The sequence below is a fragment of the Perna viridis genome, chromosome 5, assembly GCF_037379345.1.
Source record: "Perna viridis isolate PV_CMFRI_1.1 ecotype Kerala chromosome 5, ASM3737934v1, whole genome shotgun sequence".
Classification (NCBI taxonomy): Eukaryota; Metazoa; Mollusca; class Bivalvia; order Mytilida; family Mytilidae; genus Perna; species Perna viridis.
Window position 1 is genome coordinate 9148797 of NC_142449.1, and position 24620 is coordinate 9173416.

A 24620-nucleotide genomic window follows, 5' to 3' on the forward strand; every position below is an offset into this window, starting at 1 on the left:
TTTCGCTTCATCCTGTTTATTTTGTATAGTTAAATTATGTTTTTATAACGATTTGATTCATTTTATCGAATAGATTCGTTTTGATTCTTTCTTTTATCGACTATATTCGTTTCGTTTTGGTTTGTTTTCGTTTCGCAATTTTTTTGACCCGAGAATTATGGGTAATATTAATTACGTAATTTTCGTAAACATCTGGACGCCATACTGCAGACTATACGGCCAACCCTTTCTCGGAAAATCTATGATTCGATTTGTATTTAATTATCGAAACTAGCAAATATTTTCCGAGACTGGCTTGGCTCTCAATCGCACATATACACGTATACGCAAATGAAGCTGCCATTATGCTGTTTTCAGCTCCTGAAAATGCAGGTACAAACCGGATATTGATGCTTTTTCTTGCCATAAGTATACAGAACCAACTTGATAATACAACCATAAACGCTCCCTTCGGGAGCGTGTAAGCATTTTGTTCATGTTGAGGTATACTTTTCATGGATGGGGGGGGGGTGACAATTTTTCACCTAATTGGACTTGGTAAAGTTCAAATATTTATTACTTGGGCTCATTAGAAAGCTTAGACATTATATAATTATATTTGAATATACAAAAGCTTGTTTGAAGTACGGTATTTGAAAAAATGACCATTACAGGTGAAATTGAAGAAAGTATACATTTCAGAAAAATACACTTTTTTTTTCATCAACAACTCGTTATTGTCACATTGAAACTGAAAACAAATACTCACCTGAAATTAAACGATATGTTGGATACATTAATAATTAAAACACAAGTACCAAACATGTCTATTGTACACCATGTATATGCCAAAAATTAATGTTTTAGTTCATATTGAGATATTTTTTTATTGACTTGGAAAAGTTATAATATTTATTACTTCGGCTAATTTGGAAGCTAAGACACTAAATTAATGTACCATATCACACAAAAGCTTGTTTAAACTATGGTATTCTGAAAAAAGACAATAACGGGTGATATAGAAGAAATTCTGAAATTCCGAAAATTCCCATTTTTTACGATTTTATAGTTATTGTAACCCTAAAAAGAAAATCTAATCACAAAAATTCCCCTTTTTTCAATTTTACAGTAATTGTACCCCCAAAAAGAAACATCTAAGCGACGGAATTGATCAGATATGTTGGGTATATCATTATCGTAATTATGAATGCCTAAAATATGAGTTTTATTGTGCCGGTATGCTGTGAATGGGAATTCTGCCTGATACTGTGACCAGTTTTCATGGGGTAGGGGTAATATTTTTTAAACATTTTTTGAAAATGCATTTTTGAAAATTTGTTCTTCGTGATTTATTTATGTATCGAATGACCACAAATGTGAGACGTTTTAGTTTCAATTATAACTTGTAGAGTGGAATTTATGTGACTTTTTACTGAAAACTTGGGAATCCCATTTTTGCTTTTTTTTTCTACGAAAATCGAAAAAATTGACCAAAAGAACCATAGAAGTATTAATTGTGATAATTATAAACAGAAAATACCAAATAAGCCATTTTTGATTGAAGCATAAATACTCTAGGGGTTTTGACATGGAAAAATATGTCGATTTTGGCGATTTTTAGGTTGGATAGGGGTACATTTCTTTTTTCATTTTACTCCAAACCCTAAGTGTTACCGCAACTTTCTCGGTAACTTGGTACTATTGTAAAGCTGAGACATTGGGCTACATGATGAAACATATATATGTCAGTTTCTTTTTGTAGGAGAAGAAGTTCGAAGAATAAAAAAAACGTTAAAAATGGATTTTTGCATCAACGAAGTATAAAAAGTAGCCAAAAAAAAATACAAAAAAGCTTCAGTTTATTTTTTGGCGACAAAAAGATTTGTAAATGCACCTGAAAATCATATTTTGGTTGATAAGTAGGAATGCAAGGGGGTTATCCCTTCCCACGTGCTATAGTTGAATATTGCAATTGTATATCTCATTCATATTCATAGATATGCGAATATGTCCCTTGAAAAGTCCCTCGCAATATTTCCCGTTAAATTTAGGACATATGTCGGCCCCATGAATAGCACCAGTGGTATATAGCAGAGACTATACCTTGTATTATAGAGAATGAACTTCGTTTAATTATGTGTTGAATAAAAAAAAACATGAAAAGTAACACATGCTTTGATATAGAATTCAAACCACATATTTTGGTAACCCGTATATGCACATTTAAATTTTTCATAAAAAAAAAATAGACTCTTTTATTAGAATGGTAAATAAATAATTAGTCAAGCAGGCGCGGATCCAAGGACTGGCGTACCGGGCGTACGCCCCTCCCCCCATAAATCGGTAAGAAAAAAATTATCACCACAAGTTTCATAATATTTTTTGCCTTGCTTTGCACGGCATTTAATTCAATTTACGCCCCCCCCCAACTCAAATCCTGGATCCGCTCCTGTCAAGATTATGATGAAAATAAATAATCTGACTTTCACCAGGCTGGAAATAAAATTTCTGACCTGAAAAAAATTGCCAGCCCCCTAAGAATATAATGGTCGTCCCCTATCAACCAGCATAACCTTTAATCGCAGAAAATATCGATTCGTCCCTTATTTACAACTTTACCACTGAATATAAACCTTGAAACATCAGGCATTCTTTTCATTTAATATGTGCAATTGTGAACACGGATACCAAACAATTAAAATTGCCTAATCTTATGAGTATTAAGGTATTAATTTCACATTGAGTGGTTACATTTCTTAAAAAGCTAAATGATCCGAAATATAGATTTAATAAATAAACAAATATAAGATTTTATCATGCGTTTTATTTCGACAAATGACACTGAGATCGCGAACCTTTTCAGTGCAATATCATAAAATCTGAACGACAGAAATATCTATACGTTCGGCAGTATACCTATTGAATAAAACCTTTAGTATATATTTATTATTTCCATAAAGAGATGTGTATTGCTAGTCACGTGACTGTTAAAGACATTCATATTAAATGTATATATAAACCTTTTGTGGTTATTCAGCCATTAATATCTTACAACTGCATCGGTATAATGTCATTGATATTAGTGTGAGCCAGAAGAAAGATGTTGAAGGATAGGACGTCGTATGTGGTGAATCAACTAGCAGACAGTAACTAAGTGTAAAGTAAGTACAAAAATTAACAGCGATTTTAATTGATTGCATGGTCTATAATATGACGAGCAAAATGAGATATTCGAACTATGCAGTAATGAAATAACTCAGATTAATTGATTTTGGGATACAGTTTCTGTCTGGGGTCTAATAATGGATTTTACAGGGCTGGATCCAAACACTTTGAAATGGGGTGCCAGTCGAGGTTCCAAAGAAAAAATGACAAATTTTCCAATAAAAGGGGTGGGGTGCCAACCCCCTCTGGATCCACCGCTGATTTTAGGAGCAACTAATATTATACATATAGTTTCTGCTACGAGGGTAGCAAAGAAAACCTTAAGAAATACAAAAAACGGTTATACTGGTATATTTGTTTTCAGTTTTCAATTTAGATGTAGGTTACATTTATAATCCAAGTTTAGTGCAGCTTTTTTTTCAATTTAATATAGATCTTCGTATCGTAAATACATTTGGCACAGTTTGATAGATGGCAGTTGTTCGTTATAATGGGATCCTGAAATTTTATTTTGTCTAGTTTCATAGGTTACACTGCGAAACTTTAAATATTACATCCTGTTAACACGAAACTAAAGTTAGTTGGATACATATCCTTAATTCCTGGGGTGTCCGGGCAAAGTCTGACCACCACCCCCCCCTTAATTCCTGGAGTGTCCGGGCAAAGTCCGACTTTAACCTAAACATGAACATAAGGTTATACGCGTATCTTGTTGCATAAATTTCGGGGATGGAAACGATGAAATTGCTAATAGTATTATTCGGGCTTCAATTTTGTCTTTCTTTTTGTTAAGTTTTAAGGAAGTTTCACTGGTAAGTTGACACTATGACGATAGTTTTTTAGCTGGAATGATCGCCGACGATGATTCTTATACGGTACCAAAATGACTACACAGTCGCCCATTCATAAAACTCCAAAGTCCAGTCAAACTGGAGCCCTTTAGAATAATGTTTTCAATATTCTATTTCTTAAATGGTTGTAATATGTCACAATAAATCAATAAATCATTTATTAAATTTACCTATCTACTTAAAACTTATTTGAATAAATTTAGCATTGTCAAAAATTGATACAAGAATTTGTTTAGTTGCGGTCTCCTGATAATAAATGCTCTTTTCTAACTACGACTATGTGTACACATCAAATATTTAATCTGGCACCCATATTTGTCCGTAAACCATGGTTCAGATTGGGTTAAGGGATCCTATCATTCTGTATTCCCGTATATTGGATTTATTCACCATATTGTTGCTATTGGCACCCTCCCTTGGTGCACTTGTGAATTTCTGCATTTGAAGAGGATTAAAGGCACAACATTCTGACCATTCCAAAGGGATTGATTATTGATTTATTACAAATGAAGTAACACCGTTTATAGCACAGGCTTTATAGTTCATGAGTAGATGATTAGAACGGTTTCAAATGTAGGAATTTGGCCTTGTGACATTGTGTGCATTAGACTAAGTGTACTATATATGTAGTGGTTGTTGTGTCGTTGATTACATTTCTCCCTTCTTTTGTCCCTTTTAGATTAAATGGAGCCTATTACTGCATTATCTGCAGATTTAAACTTTAAAGTTGATTTTACCTAGCCCAGTTTCAGTGTGCATTTTCTGGCAAGGTGTTCATTCATTGAAAATGTTGAAGAATAAATGAACTTTTAAGCCAATGTTTTAAGATTCAAGGTGATAAAAAAGTAGGATAATACAAACTCACAGGAATTCTTAGCAATAAATGAGTTTGGGATGAGTGAAAATGTGCAGTAGAATTGATTTAGCGGTCAGGTGTGCTTTTAATTACATTATGTATTTTACTTTTAAACGCGGCTTTGTTGAAAGGCGGTTGGGCTGAGTGAATCATTTTTTGGTATGATAAACAAAATTACGCTTTTTATCATGTGCTATGTTTACAAAACCTGGGTGCAAGTTTACGGTTTTCAAACATTTTTACTGGACCAAATGTTTTCAGCTTTTAGATTTTTCCAAAATAAATCATCATAGTCATGACTGAGTGTGTGTGTGTGTGTGTGGGGGGGGGGAGGGGGGGGGTGACTTCGGTCGTGTTATTATAGGGTACCCAATGACGGTTGTTTTGTTTCATTTTAACTTCAATCTGAGCCGTTAGTTATAAATGTTATCCTTGAGAAATTACACATTTTTGTACAACTGTTTTATCGAAACGACAGTTATTGCTATTTTATTGCTATTTTAAACTAAAAGGTTTTTGCCATAAACGTTTTATTATTATATGTCTTTGTTTTGAAGATTGTACACATCAAACACAATGCTGATAAAAATCTGAAATTGTTTTGTTGTTGTTATACTGACATATCAAACTGCTATTTCATTTTTTATGAAAATGCACTAGAGACTAACCAACACCTTGAAGATACACACAATAAATGTACAGAGACACGCAATTATTAAATAAATATCTATGTAATAAACAAAGAACTATAGTTTTACTGTCAAATGTCAAAATTACAACAAAGTACATAATAATGTCACTATACAAATATTTTACATAAGTGAATGAGTTTAATTCTTCTGTAGACCAAGTGGTCTTGAATGCTAATATTCTCAATTGAACATGATAATTTGATTAAGTAGTGATTCTCCTTCGTCGTATGGTATTTGCATGAAAACATTGCATACCACAATATGTTTTCTTCTGTGAAATAGAGTTTTCTGTGTTGGGTCTTCTTGATTTGAGATATAGGTCACTTGTTAGAGGTTTTAGCCACTCACGTACCACAAAAGAAAGTCTGTGGGTACGTGGAGATCCATTTTTTGCACGAATAGTTTGACAGATTGTTAAAAAAACTACTTTCGTTCAATCGAATATTGGCAATCACTTTGAGTGACGTGTTTCACACTACCATCAAGACTGAATTAAACAATAATTTTATATATATTTGCATATAATGTGTTGTTTATTTAACGAAATCAGTCTTGTTTACCAAGGTTGGCATATGTATATTGACGCTCTGTGTTTACTAACGCTTTCTGATTTTACATTCAGTACAAACTCCACAAACCAGGCACTGTATAATAATTGACATTTATGATCAAATATTGGTCCAAAACTGAACCCGTGTTTATTTATTTTTGGTGGATGCCTCTTGCCATAAACAAAGTAAGAATAAAATTGTCGGAGATTTCTTGTTAGCTAAGGATATTTTGATGTTAATAGGGAAATAGAACAGTTTTTTTTAACTCGGGTGGGTTAGCACTTCTGTCATAATGGTTACTTTATAGTATTGTCTTAGTAATTTTATAGAAATCATTAGAAAATACGTGTAACATTTGCAACAGTAACCAACTGACTTTAAACAGTGACATCTAATGTTATAATATATTTATTATACTATAAACCGGCATAAATTATATATTTATATCATCAGAGAAAACACAATATTTCTTCTAAATATTGAATGGGTAAAATTTTCGTTTAATGTGTTGATTTGGCAATCCATTTATCTGGACGTATAATCGCTAAATATTTGATCAGATTTTCCGATTGCCATCTTTCTTATGCAATATTATATATACATAGACAAAAAAACCCATTACCAATCGAAATAACTCTTCTTAATTCGAAATTGATTTCACTTACGTCAAACCCTTTAAAATCTAAAAATCTAGCATTCAAATGGGAATAATTTAGAAAATAATCAAATTGAAATTGATTTCATTCCCAATACAACTTTTTGAATTTAAAAGACTTTATTTAAGCATCCTACGTTGCTTCTTCATCAGTAAATACCTAAATCCTCAGTAAATACCAGCGAAAGTGCCATTGACGTATTTGAATTATCACACAGCTGACGCTTTCGATATTTTTTGCCAATATATATAGTTAACTGAAAATAAGTGCAAGATCTTTAAACCATTTATATCTTATTCAAAGACCACGCCCTTGTCACAAAAAAAGCAACATTCAATTTTGACTAGAAACTATGCTTCTTTTGAAGATATATAAATCTGACAATTCCGAAAAACAGTTTTAATTTCTGGAACCTTATTTTTGATATGATTAATTCTCTCCGTACGATTCTGGTAATGAAACTTATTGACTTATGACACAATTGTTATACGAGTTAGTAGTGCAGAAGGTTGACAGGTGAATTGACTGGTTTCTGATAAGTAAGTTAATTAAATGACCACTTTAACGTGACTTTGTTGTCTTATGCCAAGAACACTGATAACCAGAACAAACACCCGGGTAGACGGACTGCGTAATAAAAGTTACTTAACATTCATTGACCAGTAACATAAAAAGCTTAATGCTAGAATTTCTATCTAATATAACTTCCCCTCCCTATGCCATGCATGTTCTATCCCTCATTGTTTTATTTCCCCATTTATCCATTCAATTTTTTAATTCCCCATGCCTCATTCCATTCTCCCATTCCTTACCCTCATTATTCCTCATTGTCCCATTCCTTACCCTCATTATTCCTCATTGTCCCATTCCTTATCCTAATTATTCCTCATTGTCCTGTTCCCTACCCTCATTATTCCTCAATGTCCCATTCCTTACCCTCATTATTCTTTATTGTCCCATTCCTTACCCTTATTATTCATCATTGTTCCATTTTTCATTCTTCTTCGCCTCATTTAACATCCCTCATTGCCCAATGTATCATTGTCCCATTCCTTAGATCCCATTACACCATTCCCACTTCCTAACCACCCATTCATCCCTCATTGGCCCATTCCCGATTCCCCATTGACCATTTTAAAATTCCCCATTAACCCTTTCCAACTGTATATGTATATACATGTTACCGAATGCATTCATTTTTTTTAATTCAAGACGATATTTGACTTTCATCTTTAATGTTGAAAATAAGATTGTCCCGTACCATACCCCATAAAATTGACGTTTCCCAATACAGGTCAGTACTGTATTTAGTCTATAATATATTTTTGACGCACACATATATATATATAGTGCACGAACAAACAGACATTGTACATATAGCAAACCTTGCTATGAATAACTTCTTCTGTGGGTAAATATCTGAATAACTTTATTAAGTTATGAGTTTAATGTGTTATTTTGAAAGATTAGATTAAAAAAACTCTCACCGAAAGAAAACAGCATAATTCTGATTCATTATTTTATCCTATGATATTTTCCCGTAAGTTTCGAATTTATCAAATGAAACTGGAATAATGTTTAATCTTATCACAGCACTAAAGGTTTCCAGTCCTTTCTATTTAATCAGGTTTTCTATATCTACCCTGTTCTCTTTGATCAGATAGAAATTTTGAAAGAAAGGGATTCCACACTTACAATAGTCAGTAAACAGAGTTTTAACCAGTAGGGGAAGTTAAGCTGGTGACCATTACAATACTTAATTTAACCTTGAGCAATTAAAATCTAAATTTATGACAGATTCCATTTCAGTGAATGGACATTTAGAAAACAAATAACAAACAAACACAAAGCCTCGGTTAAATCTCTGTAAATAAGCCGCTATATACCGCTCTTTGTAATAGGTTTCAGTAACATTAAATGTGTATTCATAAATGAAAACAACCGTAGGTGCCTTAACTTGACCGATGAACCGGGCTTAATGGAAAGAAAACAAGACCAAGTTTAAAATTGTAAGTAGTTTATTTCAATTATTTCTTATTCTACTCAAAAGAAAAGATCAGAAATAAAGTTTTACGCAACGCTGAATCTTCTGAGGTTTTAATGTGTCGAAATTTTATTAAGAAGATAAATTCTTGTTCACAATTCATGTAAGAAGGATTTTTGTACTTAAAAACTGAATATGAAATTTCGATTAGAACGTCTTATCACTTAAAGAAACTAAGAACTCACATTTTTCGACACATTTGATCGTATTTGTGGGAATCAACGAAGTCCTTGTCTGTTGTATGGATCGTATCTATTGAAGCAGATTTTTTTTTCTTTTCAAGTCTGGTTACCGTATTTTTCGGACGATCGCCCACACAAAAAAAATCAAATATTTGCTTAGAATTAAAAAAAATCGTCACATGTAATAACGCACCGACCTTGCTTAGTCTTTTACTTCAAAAGTGTGCAAGTCATTGGAAATGGTTTGGTATCGACAGATTAACAACTTTTCCCGTACTGACTTTTTCTCACGCCCTACTTATATAAGCTTTCATTCATTGGTTTAGTAGAATAATAAAGAACGACCAGATGATACCATCCATAAATACCCTTACAAGTTTTCCCTGACAAAAGTTTAGGACTATCCTTGGCTACTTGATCGTAAATTAATGTCATTTCATCCGGTTATAATTACTCCATGGACCACTTGTACCCTATAGTATAAATACATTGTTGTATAACATTTAAGATTTATATTTATAATGAATATATTATGTTTCAATACCCGTTTTTAATATTTCCTCGTTATTGGTAATCATAATAATTGGGCAATTTTAAAAGGTTTAGAGGTTACAATATAACCTCAAAAGCGGTCTTGAAGAATCAGTTTTATATCATGACTAAAACCATTTTATGCGGTAGGTTTCATGACGATTGAAAGTAAGCTTATTGAATCAATACAAACTCACGAAAAACTACTTTTAGAATGGCGCAAAAAGCACGATATATGTAACAATATATAATTATACAAATTAATCATATTAAAGTAATGAGGAAAATACACACAACGAATCAGTTTCGCATGATCTTTTTCACGAAGTGCCAAAATGATATTGAAAACTAGACAAAGGGATGCCCCCGCACTCCATTTTACACAGCTACTGCATAATGTTTGGTTGTCAAAATTCATTTATGCGAAGATTGTTGTATCTGAGAGACACATTTGATGCCCCCGCATGTATTTTCTGAAATATATAAAAGTCAATTTATACTAACAAGCTTTAATTCTTTAGAATGGCGAGAATTTAATGAGCAGTCAAAATGACTAAGTCAAACTATTAATGTAGATTTCAAATATTGAAAGAAATGAAAACCCTGATAATATGTACATCTTCAATTCATATATAATCATTCTGCATAGTATCAACTTCCTAACCTAACTACTGTAGGAGGAGTTATCTGGAATAGACATATACCCTATTCGCTCAAAATGGTGACAAAAAAGTCCAACTATCTATAAAAATGTAAAATATTGATAGAAATGAAAACCTTGATGATGTGCACATCTTCAATCCATATATTATATAATCATTCTGCAAAGTATCAACTTCGTACTCTAAATACTGTAGAGGAGTTAAGCAGAATAACTATACGGGACGGACAGACGGACAGGAATTAAACAACATACTCCCTACTGAACGTTGTTGGGGCATAAAAAACTTGTATGAAATGCAAGTTAAAACATACATCTATTGCGGTTTGGCCGTTACTTAAATAAGTCAAAAGAGTTCAAGATACAGATTATGACAAATGTAATTTTTAAACAAGGTATTATTTGAGTTTGGCATTATTGTGGATTTCAGAAAATAAGTAAAAAATTAATTATAAAATTGACCACTACTAAAGGGGTTTACCCATGTCATCATGACTAAGGTGGTTAGTAAGTTTTCATTGACTTTTGTTATCCAACTTACTTTACCCTGTAGCCATGCTGGCATGACTAACCTCGTTAGTAAGTGTTAGTTTTGCAAAATGTTTTTTGTCGTTTTCTAAATTCTAAAATCATCCCAAATTCAAATAATACCTTGTTTTAATTCTCCATTGTTTAAATTGGTGAACAATGTCGTACTCTTCCATTTTCGTTGCAATTACATGCATTTTAGCTGCATCAAAAGAAATCCACTACAACTGTTGAAATGAAAAGATTCCCTTCTGGCTTCTTAAGTGCATTTACTTTTGTTTCTTCGTACTAGTTTAATTTCTAATTTATTTGGTAATAGATGAGTTTTACCTTTGTTGTCTTCTCTCTCTCTCAGTGATTAGCTAGGAATGTAATAATTGGTACTTTACTTAACAAGTATAATAAAGTGGAAGATCACAGATTGTAATTGGTACTTACCAATAACGAAATTTGTGTAAAGATGATGAAAGTCAACAGATATGTAAATAAGACAAACTCTTACTGACACCAAAGTGACTTTTAACAACATACAAACTTTAACTACAGTAACGATTATTTAATAAAAATACGGATTTATTAGAAAACCAATTTGTAGCAATAACATAGTCGTAAAGATGTTTCACATGTAAGGATAAATATCGCCTTTTATCGTTAAAATATTGAGTTTTGCCCTTTCATCTGCATAATTGTTGTGTGATCCATTTTTGATAAAATTCTTCTCTGCTTTTTGTTGTTATACACTATAAAGAATACACTGAGTCATTGACACTGTCATGTTAGAACGGCTGTAAGTAAATAAGCGACCATCCTTATTGTGATAAGGTAAAATTCGAGTCAGCGGACGAAGACAAAGCAACGTTGACTAAGACAGATGCACTAAACTCACAATATGATATATATGAGATTAATAAAATGAAATAAAAATTAACACACATCTGCAAACTAACAACAAAACATTAATTCGAAGGTGCTTTCCATTATTGGCAATACGTACAAGTAGAACTACAGATTTCACTATTTTGGTTCTTAGCTACCAATTGTCCATTACAAATGACCAACCGCACCTAATTAATTTATCCGTCTTACAGTCTTCAAGGAATGACAGCATTTCAAAAATTATAAGGAAACATCGTTAGGAAGGTTCGTTGTATGGAATCCTCTTGCCTGTTTGTTCCTGTCAATCGTGGACATAATATAATTTCCAACCTCCAGAATTATACTTCAGCTTTTGAATACACAGTTATTGCTTATTTCTATATTTGTTCAGACACTGAACTACGTATTGACTACAGATGCACTCACAGAATCTGTATATTCCAAGAGCTAAGGAATAAATATTTTCAATTTATCTTTATAGATCTAGATCTAAGATCATTTATTTTACTTGCAACCAACACTGAGAAAAATTGATAGTTTTATCAAACTTTCATTTACATCATTTTAATCGGATGCATTCATTTCTAACAAATGTTCTCAGAAACTTATTTACCTTTCATTTATTTGTCAGAGGGTCTACCACGACACTTATTACTCCCGTAGTGATATTGATTCATTGTTTATCTGGAAAAAATCGAAAGATCTTCTGGAAATCCTCAATTCAAGATTATGATGAGAATAGAATAGCATTAAAACCTATGATTTTCCAACTCTTTATACCTCTATTCCCCATACTCATTTAAAATCCCGGCTCAAAAACATTACACATAGTTGTTGCTCCAAAAAAGAAGTACACCTACACATATGTAATTCTTATTAGAGATTCTCCATACTTTGTAAAGAATAATTCCAAATCATCTTCCAATTATACCGAAGATGTTCACAAAATGCTCGAATGTTTGATCGACAACATATTTGAGCAGTGTGGTGGACGCGTTTTTCAGCAAACGGTCGGCATTCCAATGGGAACAAATTGTGCTCCTCTACTTCCAAACCTATTGCTCCACTCTTGTGAGGCTGACTTTATGGCTGATCTGATCAAAAAGAAGGCTTTAGCTAATCTCAGTTTCCGCTATATAGATGACAAATTATCGTGAAACAATTCCATTTTCGGGTATTTGATACATCTAATCTACCCCAAAGAACTCGAAATAAAGGATACTACAGACACTGTGAAGTCTGTCTCATATCTTAACTTACACTTAGATATCGATGGTAAAGGAAAAACTATTGACTAAACTATACGACGACAAACTTGATGAATTTTCATTCCGTATATTTAACTTTCCTTTCATTTGTGGCAACATCCCTTCAGCACCTGCATAAGAAATTTTCATATCAAAACTCATACGTTATGCCACAGCTTGCGGTAACTACGCAAACTTTTTTTTATTGCGCTAGACGTCTTATTAGTTTACAATTAGGCTTCTGGAATGGTGTTATATTGAAGTCATTACCACAGAAGTTTTATGCTCGTCACCATGAACTCGTGGATTGTTACGGTTTATCCATTTGCATCATGAAAGCTCATTTGTTCAACGTATCATAGTTTTCCTTTCCTCTTTCGTCTACCCTGGACTTGAATTTTTATGAGCAACCCGGTGGGTGTTTCTAGAAAAGCAGAGGATGCTTACCCTATCGATGCACTTGGTCCATGCTCCAAGATTTTAGTGGAGTTCGAGTTGTTCATTTACTTTTGTAACTTTGAATGTACATTGTATCATTTTGGTCATTTTATGTTCTTTGTTGTGTATGACTGTTTTACATATATTGTCTTTCTCCCTTTTACAATTACATTATTTTGGTTTCCGCTAGAATCTTGGTTCTCTTGATTACTCTTTGTTTACTTCAGAATTGTGATATATTCTAATGCATTAATTCTATAAACTACTGTGTACGGATTGTAAAAACAAAGGGCTCATTTTTATATAGTGATCAGCTAAGATTACGCGTCAATAACAGTTGTACTTCTATCGACAGTCCACACAAAATCGTCTTGGTCATACCCGACCTTGAACGTTCAGAGTTTCGGTGAAATCGCACATACTATCATGGAAGACAATTTACTTGGAAACACTTGCAATATTTATTTTAGTGAAAATTCATTTTGAATACGGTTAAAATAATTATTGGAGGTATTTTTTGTTCTCATTTCTGGACTACTAGCCATTTCTGGTTAAAATACCACTGTAACTTTCTTATTTATTGCCGATATAAATACTCGAGTCACAAATTTGGATATATAATTATAAATTTTATAAGGTTTTTGTACGGGTATAACCTCTTTGTTGAGTCTAGTTTCATTGTAAAACCTTAAACGTACCGAGATATAATCTAAATCATCTAAAATCACGTTTTTAATTCCAATCTGAATGTAGATAAACCATAGGCAATTTATTTTCTCCCCTTGTCAATTTATTTTTGAACCAATTCTTCTTTTGTGCAAATACAGAATAAACGTTTATTGGCAAAATATAAGGTCAATCATTTATTCATCTATTCATCAACTTTTTCGACATACCTGCCAACTGAAGTATCATTAAGTAAATCGGAGTAGTTCAAGGTATTAAGTACTAAAGAGATGGTAGTTCAGACAGATCCATTTATATGGACAGCACATTAAAATGCTTTTAAAAATTCATAAAAATGAATTATATTGTAAAGCTTCATATAATGGTGCACATTAGGGCAGCATAAAACAATGTTAAATGAGGAAGCTCGCTAATCAATCAGCCAGTCTTGTTAAAATTCGTACCTGTGTGTTTTTGATTCACAACTTAACTTTTACTATGTGATATATAAAACGGTATACGGCTTTGCATTCTTGTTGTTATATCTTTAATTTGTAAATGACTATTTAGATTATCACCCCTTGTCTTAACTGTTCCATATGTTTCGATCTCCAACCCAGTGCTAACATGTTATCAATCATATTCTCATTTGATTTATGGAAACAATTAAATTCTATATCAAAATGTTCATGGTTATGCATATAAAATCCGGCTAAACAATTTGGACAATTTAAAAATTAAGGTAGAAACTGACTGTTCGAAATCGATGATGTATGGTACAATACGATTTCGTTATCACATTTTGTTCAAACAAGTGCACAATCATTTTGAGAATTAAACATCTCTAATATTAGTCTATGGGCTGGGAGGGTCCACCGTGCACCCCCACCCCAATCCATCAACTTCATGGTGATTTTAGGTACCTTTATACCTCCAATTATTTTCTGTTTATTTTTATCACAATTTATACTTCTGGGGTTCTTTTGATGAATTATGGCGATTTTCATAGTCAGAATTAATCAAAAAAAAAAAAAAAAAAGCGAAAAATGGGATTTTCGATTTTTCGGTCAGAAGTCACATAAATTCGACTCAACGAGTTATTGCTCATCTAAAACGTCTCAAATTTAGTATCATTCGATAGATAATTTAATTTTCTACATAAATGAACCACGAAAAACTAATTTTCAAGAAAGGATTTTCAAAAAATGTTAAAAATTTCACCCCTACCCCTAGAAAACTAGTCTCAGTATCAAACAGAATTCTCATTCACAGCATACCGACACCGTAAAACTCATATTTAAGTCATTCATAATTAAGATAATGATGTACCTAATATATCTATAAATTTAAACGCTTAGATTTTCCTTTTGGGTTAACATTACTATAAGGTCGGAAATTTTCAGAATTTTCTACCATATCACCCGATATATTGTCTTTTTTCAGAATACCGTAGTTTAAACAAGCTTTTATGTGATACGGTTCAGATTTTAACCGTGTAGGGGTCAGAAACAAGGCCTTAGCTTCAAAATGAGCCCAAGAAATAAATATTTGAACTTTTCCAAGTCAAGTCAGGTGGAAAATAACCACCCCTACCCATGATAAAAATGCCTCAAGATGAACTAAAATGTTAATATTTGGCATATAAACGGTGTGCAATACGCATGTTATGTTCTAGTATTTTCCTTTTGGGTTGACATTACTATAAGATCGGAAAAATGGGAATTCTCAGAATTTCAGAATTTTCTACCATATCACCCGATATATTATCTTTTTTCAGAATACCGTAGTTTAAACAAGCCTTTATGTGATACGGTTCATTAATATAATGCCTTAGCTTCAAAATGAGCCCAAGTAATAAATATTTGAACTTTTCCAAGTCAAGTTAGATGGAAAATAGCCACCCCTACCTATGATAAAAATGCCTCAAGATTAACTAAAATGTTAATATTTGGCATATACACGGTGTGCAATACACATGTTATGTTCTAGTATTTTAATTATCGATGTATTCAACATACCTGCTCATTTCAGGCGCGTATGTATGCCAATCATTTTATTCTTAAATTTCCCTTTTTTTGTAATATTTTGTCGTCTACAGGACAATACAAGCATAATTTTGCTTGACAATGTGATTGATACAAGAATATCTCCATAATAAATGCCAGACAGACATTGCGTACAGTTCGTGTGTGCTATAAACGATCATTTTCTTTCACATTGGGGTAGATTATAGTGGGTAAGGGTACCATTCTTTCGCCCAAATGGCCTGGAATACGTTTAATTGTGCATTGCCTTGGCTCATTAGAAAGGTAAGATGATACTTAAATATGTTTGAATATAAAAAGAACTTGTTTGAAGAGGGGTACTTGAAAAACATTGCCCATTACAGGCGAAATGGAAGAAAATATTAAAATCCGAAAATTCCAAATTTTATGAAAAACTCTTTATTGTCAGCTTGAAACTGAAAATAACTCACCTGAAATGAAAAGATATGTTGAATACATCGATAATTAAAACAATAGTACCCAACATGTCTTTTTTACATCGATTATGTGCTAAAAATTAACATTTTGGTTCATATTTAGGTAGTGTATTCTTTTGATGGGTGGGGGTGGCAATTTTTAAACTAATTGGACTTGGAAAAGTTAAAATATTTATTACCTGGGCCCACTACAAAGCTAAGACACTATATAATTGTATTTGAATATACAAAAGCTTATTTGAAGTACGGTATTTGAAAAAAAAAATACCAATTATAGGTGAAATTGAAGGAAACATGAAATTCTGAAAATTCCCCTTTTTTGAAAAACTCATTATTGTCACATTGAAACTGAAAAATACGCTCCTGAAATGAGAATATATGTTGAATACATCGATAATTAAAACAATAGTATCTAATTTGTCCATTGTACACCGTTTATGTATTAATTATTAACATTTGGGTTCATGTTGAGGCATTTTTATTCACGGGTAGGGGGTGGCAATTTTTCATCTAACTTGACTTGAAAGAGTTAAAATATTTATTACTTATATAAATATCCAAAGTCAAGACAAAACACCACTAATACAAAAAATCTTATAAGAGTAACATATACAACTTTAAAGAATCAACTAGCAAGCCAGGCTAATAACGAAGATGCTGTAAGATCTAGGAATCGGAAATAAGCAACTCATAACTTGGAAACTTTTCATCGGTCTATATGAAAGTAAAGGCCGATTTTACTTGAATTAATCCATTTAAATTCTCTTACGTTCTCTTTTTCATCGTCACATACTAGATGACTTTTAAGAAATGCGAGAGTTTTCCTCATTCGTTTAAATCTGGAATGACGTCATTCATATATGGATATATGAACAATTCGACGGGTGAATAAGGAAAAACAAAAAAAGGCGTTAAAATTAATATCCTGCCAATGAACCTGGTCTAAACCACCAGTTTCTTTTCGTTGTTTTTATTTTATTTGTTATTCGGTAAAGAATATGTGTATAAACATTGTAATATTCTACGGTGTCTTATTATCTCTTAATCATTGAAAATGCACTAAAATGCAACCAATTTTTGGGTCATTTTTGTTCTGTGATTAAATAGTCAACTTTTGACGGAAAAACTTCCTTTTCACATTTTTGAAATTCTATGCATATGATCTTTATTTGTTACTCGTTTTCCGTTACCTACAATGCACGATTTCACTTAAATCACTTATCAAAGTGTATTGAGGTCGATTAATCTTTGACCCTTCCTCTAATTAATGCAAAATAGCAGAAAATTCTACCACTTTCAGTTAAAAAAAGAATATTCAAAAACTACATTGATTTATCTTTCCATTGACATATGAAACAGCCGTATACCCTCTAGGCCCATAAAAATTCGAAAAATCCCCAGTCGTACGCAGCACTAATAAGCTTTATGGCCAACTGCTGGGAATAGGCCTGAAGGAGAAAACACAATTTTCAAGACTTTTATGTAAACCTAGCTTCAGCTTTGAGAGTACCATTCGAATCTTTATCAAAATACTTTTGGTGCCTCAAGACAGCCCATACCTACATTAAAAATAAATTTGAGAAAAGAATTAAGATTTAATTTCATTATAAGAAGAATATAAATGTTTACCTAACGCACATAAGGAAATTATTCAGAAGTAGAATGTGTGAAATCATTATCAGGTGTAAGTGCCATTTATAATACCTTATGTACATGGTTATTAAATCTTATTACAACAAGATCCTAAAATAGAGAACTTTAGATATTAAGAACGATACTCAAATGTGTCACTGACGGTATAAAGTCTTGTAAAGCCAGCGTTTGGACAATTTACCATAACTGCTCGTAAACCGCGAACAGAAATTGAAAATAGTGCTTTTGAATTAATTTCTAATCTATTCCACTCCACCTTATTCAAAACTTGATTTAGTTTGCAAGTCGTTAATACTGTAAACGACTTCTTGCACTCGTAATTTGAGTACAATATATTCGAATATGATTTGCATAATTATATACTACTACTCCACGTTATGCTACAGATCTGTGCCGTGTTTACCGCCATGGCGTCATAGGCCTAGTTTCATACGAATAAACAATGGACCTCTCAGATATCATACTCGTGTGTTCTACGTGTGTTTGTTGCTTGTGTGAGAACGGGAAGTTTACATGAAATAATTGGTTAGCATTAAACATTACCCGATTCAGACACAGGAGCTCGTTACAAGACTATATAGGTCATATACATTAGCAGAGCCCTGATATATATAAATATTCATTGCAAGTTGTTTAATCTGGTTCCTCATCTGGTTCCCTGGCCAATATCATAAGCGACCCAAAGATCGCTAAAATGCACCTCTTTTTTTTTTTTAAATATATCATATACATGTCTATGTGTGATTCTTGCTTGTATGAGAACGGGAAGTTTACAATAAAAGACGAAATGATCGGTTAGCATTGAATTAATTAATGTAATATTACCAAATTTCCGATTTAAACAGGGGCTTGTTGCAATTGACTGTATAGGTCATATACATTATCAGGGCCCCGATATCTATATAAAGCCATTGCCAGTTGTTTAATCTGGTTCCTGGTAACCAGTTGTTTTGATTGAAAACATTCGGATCATCACGGTTACGAAAGAGTAATCATATCAACGAAACCAATATTCTAGCGGAAGTCACCCAATTTTAGAGCATATTGCATTCGTGCCATTTCGGATGTTGGAAGTAAGCCAAAAATCAGTGGCAGAGAATAATTGAAGATTAGCGACTTTGAAGACTTCAGTCTTTGATTATTTAAAGCGGAATGCGATTCAATCGACGTTAATGACGTACCAAAGTAGTTTATACAAAATGTCCTACACACAGTACAACCAATTAAAAGCGTAATAAAATTTCAATTTAACTATTTTGATTTATTTTGATTTAGTCCAAACCAAAGACTTCATAGTTGCTCGACATAAATGATTTTCGTATATCTATTTCACTACACGATATATTCAAATTGCCCGATGCTGCTTATGATTTGTGAAAAAAAGAAGCTTCTATTTTGTTAGCTTTTCACATGTGTTAACTTTAAATGGTAAATGTCATTTTAGATGTGCTTGCATTGTAATTCAATCTCAGTCAGTAGTATATAAAAAAGTAATGACTCGGCGGTTTGATATAAAAGACTCTCAATTCCCCCTAATAGCTTTTCTAAATATCATAATTGATACGTATTGCACTGGGAGAGTTTTACATGCTGTTATTTAATGCTTTTGGGTATATTGTTTATCTAGTAAGAAATGTAAGAAATCATTTCGAAAATGAGTTAGATTGAAGTGAGAAAGGGGTTAGGTAAATCAAATACTTTGTATCATATTTCTTTGTTAAAAATTGAAAGAAAACACTCCGTGTTGTGACGAAAGGTTAGTGATGACAAATTTTAAAATCGTTTGTATAGGAATATATTATCCTACGCCTTTTATGTATATAAAATCTGGGATTTAATAATCGGCCTCAGGTGTACAGTATCATTTAAATAACCGATAACAATTTTTATATTCCATGTCGGATATAAACAAAGCATGTGCAGTGTTTTTATATTACAAGTTCAATAGGATTAAGTTATTTCTTTATAACATTATAATCTACATTAATGAAGGTAGGTAAATGTCATTACAAGATATCCCTGTCTTTTGCTTTAAAAGGGAAATCATAACTGAATGAGAAAATGTAATAACCAACAACTGATTTAAGGCAAAAAAATAAATATTTACAACAGTTTACCCTAGGGAACGGACCATTTAATTTTCTCGTGTTAGGGATGGACGAATTGTGTTTGAGTTTATTGGTGATTATTGCAAAAAATATACAAAACAATTTCGTTTGTGTGATATATACACTATTGAATAGCCGACAAATATACATTGTCTGAGATTCCATGATGAAAAAAAATTCAGGAATGAAGAAAAACGAATGTTGAAAACACATAAGCAGTTTTCTGAAAAAAAAAAAAGAAATATGTAACAATAATTTCCAAAATTATTTCGATAACACCATGCATAACAAGAACTCCCATTATTTACCATAAATAATATTTATTGAAAACCCGTCTTTTTTTCTATTTCAGTATTTGTCAAGAATCGAAAATGGAAACCATAAAGCAAATAAAGGAAGAATTTTTAGTGTGCCCTATCTGTATACAGAGATATACATCTCCTAAACTGTTACCGTGTCTTCACACATTCTGTCGGGATTGTTTAGCCAAGTCTCTCGGTCAACTGGACGATACTGGCATTGTTATCAGTGGAGATGAAAACAGTAATGAAACCAGCAAATGTTTCTCTTGCCCAGTCTGCCGGTCCGAGTTACAACTGGACATCCCGGTCGGAAATAGGAACGTTCAGCAGTGGGCCGAAGTTTTTCCGGACAATCACTTCATACAAAGTCTTATGGAAAAGCTTGAGATGCATTCTACCGAGAAACATTGTGAATCTTGTAGTCGAAATAAGGCAGAAAACTGGTGCCAAACATGTAAAATAGCATTCTGTCAGTCATGTATCAATGCCCACAACGTCATTAAAGCATGTCGAGAGCATGTAGTTATTTCATTAGAAGACATGCGCAGTAATCCTATGCAGTCAATATTAAGTACGAGAAAAGATATTCCGTGTTTACATCACAGAGACAAAATGATTGAATTCTACTGTGTTGATTGTCATGCAGCTATTTGTTCCTCGTGTGTAGCAGTTCAACACAGGCGATGTGAAATGGTAGAAACTGTCACAGACGCTGTGCAGAAACTAAAACCAGAAAGTGAACATGTATACAACGATTTGCAACGACAAACCGAAGTCTTAATCGAATGGTCGAATGATCATTCAAATGAATTATCAGAGCTTGCTAAAAATAAGGACCTTTTAATATCTGAGCTTAGTGATGTTAGGGCTAAGATTAACGAGCTTCTGTTGAATCTAGAGAACAAACTGGTGGGTGAATTAGAAGACAAACACAAAAGGACGGTGCAAGAAGTTGACTCTAGGTTAAAAGACGTCGATGAAATGAAAAAGAATGTTGATAATACAAATAACTTGTTACAAAACTTGATGAAATTTGGCAGTGACTCTGAAATTTTGTCTCTTTTTGACACAATCAAAGTCCAAGTAGACGACATGCGGTCCGCCATACAGAAAGCAAAACTTAACAAACTTAACACAAGGTACAAATTCTCTATTGATCCGTGCCTACAAAGAATTCTAGAAATGAAATCCTTCGGTAGAATTATTGATGTTGTAGATTTGAACAAAGATAACTACCTGATAATGAATGGATATAACGAAGAGGACGGTCAAACCCGTACCGGATCTATCAAAAGGACGGGTACCTTTAGAGTTGAAAAACCACTAGAGCATTCAAACACGCCTACAAATAGTATATCATCTACTTCAAGCGAATCCGTAAGTTCTCAGGAAGCAGCTCCAATTCCACCACGGCGTAAAAGCGTACCGATGAGAGGAATACACAGAGACTTGAGGTCGAATGATAAAAATGTTCCCAATAGATCTGGAACATTACCTCGACAGCCAAGAACACCGCGCTATCCTAGCGTTTCTAGAGCTAAATCCCATAGCAATGCCGATGTAAGGGAGGAAGTTCAAAGAGAAAGTATTAAATCGTCGGCAAGGAACCTTGCTTCTGACAGTAGGCAGGGTTCTATAAAGTCATCTCATCAAAGAAATGTCTTGTTATCTGAAAAATCGGGTGACTCAAACGGAGCACCTCAGGGAACTGTTGCTCGAACGAGAACTGTTAACAAACCACCTCTTCCTCGAGAAGCTATTGTAACACCTCTGTCACCACCATTAGCAAAAAGGAATTTTGAAAAACTAGAAAAACAGACCAGCACAACACCAGCTTCTAAACCTGATATGTCTCAAGTTAATATGAGCCAGGACGAGTCGCTATTTATTAAAGAGGCAATAAAAAGGACTGAAGCAACTCGTGACGGAGGCGAAAGCGATCTTTTAATAAAACCAATAAAATCAGATATTATGTCTTCAGATTCGTTATTGCCTGGAAGACAATTATTTCCGATAACCAAGGCACATGACGATCAAACTAATTCATCAAATCTTCCAACAAATCATCAGCAGGAAATTCAAAAGTCAAAAAGTCTACCTTTACTTTTCTCGTTTAATGGCAAAACAGACGGTGATGCAAAAAAATGTTGGCCAATTGATGTCGCAGTTCTTGAAGATGGTACGCCGATTGTAACCGATTTCCACAATAAAAAGTTGAAAGCGTTTGATCCTTCGGGATGTGTAGTTGCTGAGGCATCAGTGCCTAGTTGGCCTCATGGTATTATTGATATCTCCAGTACAGAACTAGTCGTTACTCTCCCAGAACTTTCAACCATTATATTTGTCATTCTAAAGGACGATGTAATGCGGGTACGGAAACGAATTCGAACTGCAAAGCAGTATCGCGGTATAGCTTGTGACGCTGTTTCGGTTCCTGGCAATCCTTGCATCGTTGTATCGTGCTGTTCTTCTGGTGGTCAGTGCGTAGACGTCATGACTGTTGATGGTGTTATTCTTCAAACCTATCGAGATGACTACAGACAGCATGGTCGTCTTCTATTTACTTGGCCGTACTATATCTGCACAAATACACAGGGAGAAATTCTTGTTTCAGACTGCCAGTCTAGAAATAACCTGATATGTCTCGGAAGGAACGGAAAAGCAAGATACGGAGAACCAATGAACGAAACCATCATACGCGACCCAAGAGGCATGTGTACAGACAGAACGGGCAATATTTTGATTGCCGATAAGAATGGAAACGCGATTCATATGTTAGGGGTTGACGGCAAGTACAAACATATTGTTTTGTCTACGAACGATGGTTTGGTAAATCCAATAGCTGTATGTCTCAGTCCATTCGGGCAACTGATTGTTACTCAAGAAAATGGCGATATTAAAGTCTTTAAGTTCAATTGATAGAAACGTTATTGGATATTTTTGCGGTCGAAATGAAGCAAATTTTAAAGGTTTTTCTTAAAACTGTCTGTTGAAATATAAATGTATTGCGTCATGTTTGACAGTTTAACCTTCAGAAATCATCACTCTATCGACCATTCAATGGTCTTCATACATTTTGAATATTAATTCGAGTGCATGCTGTACATCTAAATGTCATTCCCTTTGAAAATCAAAACATCCAAGTCTTTCATTGATCAGATAGTATAATATTACGTAACTCACTGTTATATTTAAACATTATTATTTATTTACTAATAAATTGTTACAAAAGACGACGATTTGTTTTGTGATTAATAGAAAGGAAAAACCATCATATGTATGGGAATTCTATTTTATTCTGATGTAAGAATGGTTAAAAGCAGGTATTGGAATTAAAAATCATTTGGATTTGCAACTGACTCATAATATCAAATCAAGTAAACAATTGAAATATTTTGAAATGTCACAGGAACACTGCATTAATTTCTACATGATTAATTTAAATATGAAATAGTACAAAAACATTTTGCAGTCATCTACTAAAGTTGCCTCTCTTTATACAGTCATTACTCAACGAGTAATCAACGGAACTAAGATTCTAGCGGAAATCAAAGGAATATATTCTAGGGACAAAGACCAGACATGCATAAAGCAAATAAAATCGTGTTTATGTTCAAACGGTGTAAAATAATATCGCATGTTGCCTTTCTTTGCTTACAGTATAACATGTTTTAAAGATTACAACACAGTTAAAATTTGAAAGTTGCAAAATACAGATACACATAAAATAACATAAAATACAACTTAATTGAATGCACCTTACATGTAATTAAAATGTTTTTTGAAAAGAGAACAGTATGTTACACGCATAAGGGACCGGTCAAAATTTATCGCCACATAGGACCGGTGCAAAAAATATAAGAGCCTAAATAAAAGTTGCAGCCCTGTGGCTATTTGACTTGAAAAAAAATGATGTCCTATGTCAACTTGGTAAGAACTTAGTGTCCTATCATGGTTTTCTTGTAAAGTTTTTATTTGAAAATATTATATAAACATATTCAGTGTATAAAGATCTTACATATGAGGTATTGATATAAAGCTATTTCTATTTTAATACATATAATTATTCCAATTACAATGAATCATGTCCTATGGATAATAAAAAAACTGGTGTCCCAACAAAAACAATTACATCAAAAAAGTATCTACTGC

At 33.1% G+C, this 24620-nt stretch overlaps 1 protein-coding gene across 2 annotated transcripts; it reads left to right on the forward strand.

Annotated features, from left to right (window-relative positions):
* The first annotated feature begins 2990 nt into the window (after positions 1 to 2990).
* On the forward strand, positions 2991 to 23704 carry LOC148615884 (uncharacterized). Of its 2 annotated transcripts, none has more exons than XM_088582506.1 (2): positions 2991 to 3140; positions 20519 to 23704. In XM_088582506.1, the coding sequence occupies exon 2, from the start codon at positions 20538 to 20540 to the stop codon at positions 23385 to 23387; it is 2850 nt and encodes a 949-aa protein (XP_088438632.1). In that variant the 5' UTR covers positions 2991 to 3140; positions 20519 to 20537; the 3' UTR covers positions 23388 to 23704. The 2 variants fall into 2 exon arrangements, with proteins under 2 accessions (XP_088438632.1, XP_088438633.1); XM_088582507.1 differs by lacking the exon at positions 2991 to 3140 and adding an exon at positions 19825 to 20050.
* The last annotated feature ends 916 nt before the right edge of the window (positions 23705 to 24620 follow it).